General features: G+C 41.8%; 1 protein-coding gene across 1 annotated transcript in view; it reads right to left on the bottom strand.

Annotated features, from left to right (window-relative positions):
- The window catches only part of nfatc2ip (nuclear factor of activated T cells 2 interacting protein), a 15,689-nt gene extending 11,521 nt beyond the window's left edge, over nucleotides 1-4,168 (bottom strand). Inside the window, exons 1-4 of the mRNA XM_083648765.1 lie at nucleotides 4,074-4,168; nucleotides 2,526-2,639; nucleotides 1,091-1,145; nucleotides 427-541 (exon numbers count right to left, since the gene is read on the bottom strand). Of these exons, the coding sequence (XP_083504891.1) occupies nucleotides 427-541; nucleotides 1,091-1,145; nucleotides 2,526-2,639 (284 nt within the window). The 5' untranslated portion in view covers nucleotides 4,074-4,168. The remainder of the gene's footprint in view (nucleotides 1-426; nucleotides 542-1,090; nucleotides 1,146-2,525; nucleotides 2,640-4,073) is intronic.
- Between the last annotated feature and the right edge of the window lie 725 nt (nucleotides 4,169-4,893).

The following is a 4,893-nucleotide window of genomic DNA, read 5'->3' as shown; positions in this document are numbered from 1 at the left end:
ATATGTTTTAGTTATGATTGATAATAAACATTTCCACAAAATAAATTAATTACAGTATCAATACATCAATATATAAAATAAAATGATAAAAAAATCCAAATGGAGATACCTGTTTTTGCAAATGAACTCTTCATATATTGTATACCGGTATATATATATATATTTTTTTTTTTTTTTTTTTTTATTACTTGCATAGTATACCTTTAACTGAAAGTCAAATCAATCAACCAATCAATCCTGAAGCATAAAAGGTTTCAGAAGCACTGGACTGGAGGATGTTAGACCTGCGGAGCTCTGTGGGACAGACTGAAGCACTGGACTGGAGGATGTTAGACCTGCAGAGCTCTGTGGGACAGACTGAAGCACTGGACTGGAGGATGTTAGACCTGCAGAGCTCTGTGGGACAGACTGAGCTCCAGTACTCACGGTGCTTGGCTCTTCTCCACACGTTCTGCCTCCTCCTCAGAGTCGCTGATGCTGACAATGCCCACAGCTTTCTTTACAGGCGACGGAGACCAGAGACCGGCTTCAGCGCCCTCTCCTGGATGGACACCGACAACACATTCAGCACTTACAACAACAACAGCGCCGCAATGTATTGCATTGCGTTCCCTTTTTATATCAGCAGGGTTGCCCCTCTTGTAATGATAGATTTCCAGCACTTTTCAAGGACAAATTATTTCAAAATGACGGGCCAATACTTCACAAAGATGTCCACATATACAGTACATTACATATGTCTGCATGCAAATGATAATTTGTTTCCAGTCATGCATTGCTTACACATCGGAATTAATCATTAACACTTGACATAAATTGAAAGCTATCTTGAAATCCTTGTAGCCTAGGTGGAGAGTGATACTGCAGATAGTCTATCAAGCTTGGCCCAGCAAATTCGAGTTTCAAAAACTCAAGAGATTCCGGTAGGCTAAATTCAAGCACTTTTAAGGACCTCTTTATAAATCAAAGTACTTCCAAGTACTTGATTTTTTTCTTTTTTAATTCAAGCACTTTCCAGACTATGACCAGCCTATCAAGCATGCTTCCTTTCTTTTCACACATGATGTGGAGGAAGCTGTTCAGTCTTGACCTGTGGTGAAAGTCTCCGCAAGCACAGACGAGGACGGCGTCTTCATCAGGCGGACCTGGAGACAGAGAGTCACGTCACTGCAGAGCAAATCCTATTCAACTGGTCCCAAACTGGAGGCCATTTAAACACACAATCCACAATTTCAACCCCTAGTGGTCCGCGAGTAGATTTATCTTTTTTCTCTTTTTTTCCCCTCCCACTATCCAATCAGAGAAATGTTAGGTTTTCTGGGAAACGGAAGGTCAGATCGCCATGCTTGTTACGGACTATATGTATTTTCTCACCCCGAATCCAACGCTACCGAGTCTCTATGAGTTATGGTTGCGGAGATAGGTCCACTCTGCATGCAGGGCTACAGGAGAGAGACAGAATAGGCTACAGCGGGGGGTTGGGAGTTTCAAGTTACTGACCAAACACTCAATTTCAGTGATTGCTGTCAGAATATAGAGCCATTTAACACTTATTTGAACACAAAAACATCACTGAATGCAACTTTAAGAGGGCAAGAGATAGCCTATTTGACTTTGGCAACATTGTGCATTTATTGAACTTGAAAAAACTTTCTTTGAACTTTGAATATATTTGAACTGAAAAGGATAAATAAATGTTTTTTTGTTTTTTAAATGGACTAAAATAAATTGTATATATTTTTTATATCGGTTATCTTGTTTTCATAATTGTGGGAAGCCAGAAATGTGATTAATTGTACAGCCTTAATGCTATTTGTCATTTAATTAGCCTGTAATTTTTCATTTACAGTTGAAGTAGTAGGCCTATTGTTTTTGGGGATGTTTTGGGAGTTAGGTGGTCCCCAAGTTTTTTTTTATTGGTTAAGTGGTCCTTGGTCTGAAAAAGTTTGAGAAACACTGGTGTAGATGGACCTCACCTGGTTGGTGTAGATCAGTGATACTCAACTTGCGGCCCGCGGGCAATTGGGCAATTGTGTGGCAATTGGCAAGTGGAATTGCAACACACACAAAAAAAAAATTGCATGTTGCATTCAGTTTTTTTTTTTTTTTGCAATCACACAGGCCCACGGGCCTGCCAAAAAAGAAAAAAAATACACTGCACCTGAACACAACATGCAAGATACCCGCTGAATATGTGTCCAAATGTTCATGTCATTCTGGGCTGGCCAATACTCCACTTCTGTTATAGCATTTCAGTGTGGAATATGGAATATCTTTCAATAATCTATGATTTAACTGCTAAATTGTCAAATACTGCCGTCTGCTCGCTACCCAGGCACTTATGTATGTATCCGGTGTGCACAACATTGTCAGACTAAACTCCAGCTGACACCCCAAAAACCTACAATCCGCTACAAAAAAATGTATATTGTTTGTTTATTAACTGGCCCCTGGCCTTCTATCATTTCACGAAAGTGGCCCCCGGGCAAAGCAAGTTGAGTATCCCTGGTGTAGATGGACCTCACCTGGTTGGTGTAGATGGGCACCGGGACGATTGTGGACGCGTCAATGACACGGCGGCGTTTGGGGGGAGGCTTTACAGGTGTGATGATCTCCAGGTCACTGTCACTGTCACACATCTGGACACAAACACAGCCTTCAGTCACTTGAACAGTTAACCTTCTTATAAATACACCTTGTCAGAGTATATGTGTAGGAGGACACTTTTGTTCACTTTCATTATGCTACTGTAACAGACTGTTCTGTATCTGTTAATGTGTACTCTTATTGTGAAGATATAAGATCCACGCGCTCCTCCAGACCCTGGAGGAGCGCGTGGATGGAGGTGCTCTGGAGCTGCGTGCCGGTGTCCTGGGAGTCCAGGGTCGCCATGGACTGATTTGAGGGTGGAAGTGCCCTAAGTTCTGAACTGGGAGTGTTATGTTGTTTTGCCATGTTGTTTGACTTGTGTTTTGTTTTGTTTTTCTGTAATGAGCATGTTTCACTGTGAGATGGTAAAGAGAATTTGTGTGTTCTATAGCGTAGTGGTGGAGAAGCCGTCCTTTGTTGAGTGTGTCTATGGTGTGGTTGTATGTTGTGGGAAGCAGTATGTGGGATTTTGTTTGTTGACGTTTTCTTCTTCTTCTGTGTATTATTTAAAACAGGGACGTTTTTTTATTGAGGGGTTGGACGTATGTAACAGACTGTTCTGTATCTGTTAATGTGTACTCTTGTTGTGAAGTCCGGAAGAGGAAGTGGACTGTTGGTTCACTCTCTGTATCTCTTTCGCCCCTGACCAAGTAAATAAGTGGCAGCAGCTCCCAACAAGCGGTCTCTGACTCCTTATTCCATCACATAAACAATATACAAAGAACCCAAAACGCTCGGTTACACTACTAATTAATTGTAAGCAGAAACAGGCTATAATTCAGTGCTTGCTTTGTCACACATAGGCTACAGTTCGTTAGTTTCACCCTCCCGTGTTGACAAAGTCACAAAGCAAATTCCCGCCCAGCTTTTAAACTCGGGAAATGTCATGTGTTCTGACTGGTAACGTTATACCGTATAATTAAGCTGGTACCCACAGCAGTTTAGCAAACGTATCGTTATTTTACGGCAAAACTGACTGTTAGCTTAGCATGAGATTAGCAAACGGAGCATCTGTCAAGTTCAGTGTAAGTTACACTACTTCCTGTTCCGGTTTAGTTATTTGCTTTTCAAAACAGAGGCTGGCTTTTCAAACATCTAAACTTTAGATGCCATTTAGATTCTGAGCAGCCAATCTATCTAACATTACTTATTTGAATGAGTTGACAGCACAGTTCAGTTGGTTGATACAAACAGTGTAGTTAACTAGGACTTTTTATTTTGGTTGCATTAAATGTCAGCCAGTCAGCTTAGCTGTCATGAGCTGTGTAGCTTGTATTTTGGAGGATACAGTTCGACTAAATTGACGCTAACTTAACGTCGCTCCAAACTAACGGCTGCTTCTGGGTTTAACTCTCATGGCTTGGTGGTCTTTTCACTGCTAACAAACTTCAGCAGAATAACATTATTATGCTACTTGTACTTACTTTTGAAATGGTTTCACCAATAAAGTGCTCTGTGTCAGCCCGGGTAAATCTGTCACAACACCGCTTCAGTAAAAGAGGCTTGTTTCGCGCTCTGATGTTGCCTTCCCGGGCTGTGGGAAATATCAGTAGGTTGCCAGGTCTGTGTGACAAAAACAAGCATAATGACCTTGTGTAATTAGCATACACTACAGCAGGGATACTCAACTTGCTTTGCCCGGGGACCACTTTTGTAAAATGACAGGAGGCCAGAGACCAGTTAATAAACACAGAAATATAAAATGTTCTGTAGGCTAGCGGATTGTAGATTTTTGGGGGTGTCAGCCAGAGTTTAGTCTTGTGCACTCAGGATAGTTTTAAGTTAAGTTAGTTAAGTAGGCTACATAAGTGCCTGGGTGGCGAACAGATGGCGGTATTTGACAATTTAGCTTGAGCTCAGTCAAACTTTATTTAACATTAGTTAAACTTTTCATTGTGAATTAGAAAAATGGTTGGGGGGCCACTCTGCACCCTATCACGGGTCGCATCGCATCTGGCCCCCGGGCCGCAAGTTGAGTATCCCTGCACTACAGTATATTATCATCATTATAGGCTAAATAAAATAGCCTACAGCTATGTGGTGTAGACGTCAACCTTTTTGTAGTCTCACGCTCAGGGATCCCATTTGATAAGAGTTATTCCATTAGCCTACTGTCCATACAGCAAGAAGAGCGTGAAGTGAACAGAATAGTACAGGTTCTATGGGCTCCAGGCCTGTCAACTCCCCTGTTTCCCCCCAGTTTCTCATATTTTCACCCCCTCTGCCGCCATGCTCCCGTTTGGT

Source organism: Poromitra crassiceps (assembly GCF_964638095.1).
Source record: "Poromitra crassiceps genome assembly, chromosome: 13".
NCBI lineage: Eukaryota > Metazoa > Chordata > Actinopteri > Beryciformes > Melamphaidae > Poromitra > Poromitra crassiceps.
The sequence above is the reverse complement of the archived record's forward strand: the minus strand, read 5'-3'. Positions and strand labels throughout refer to the sequence as shown.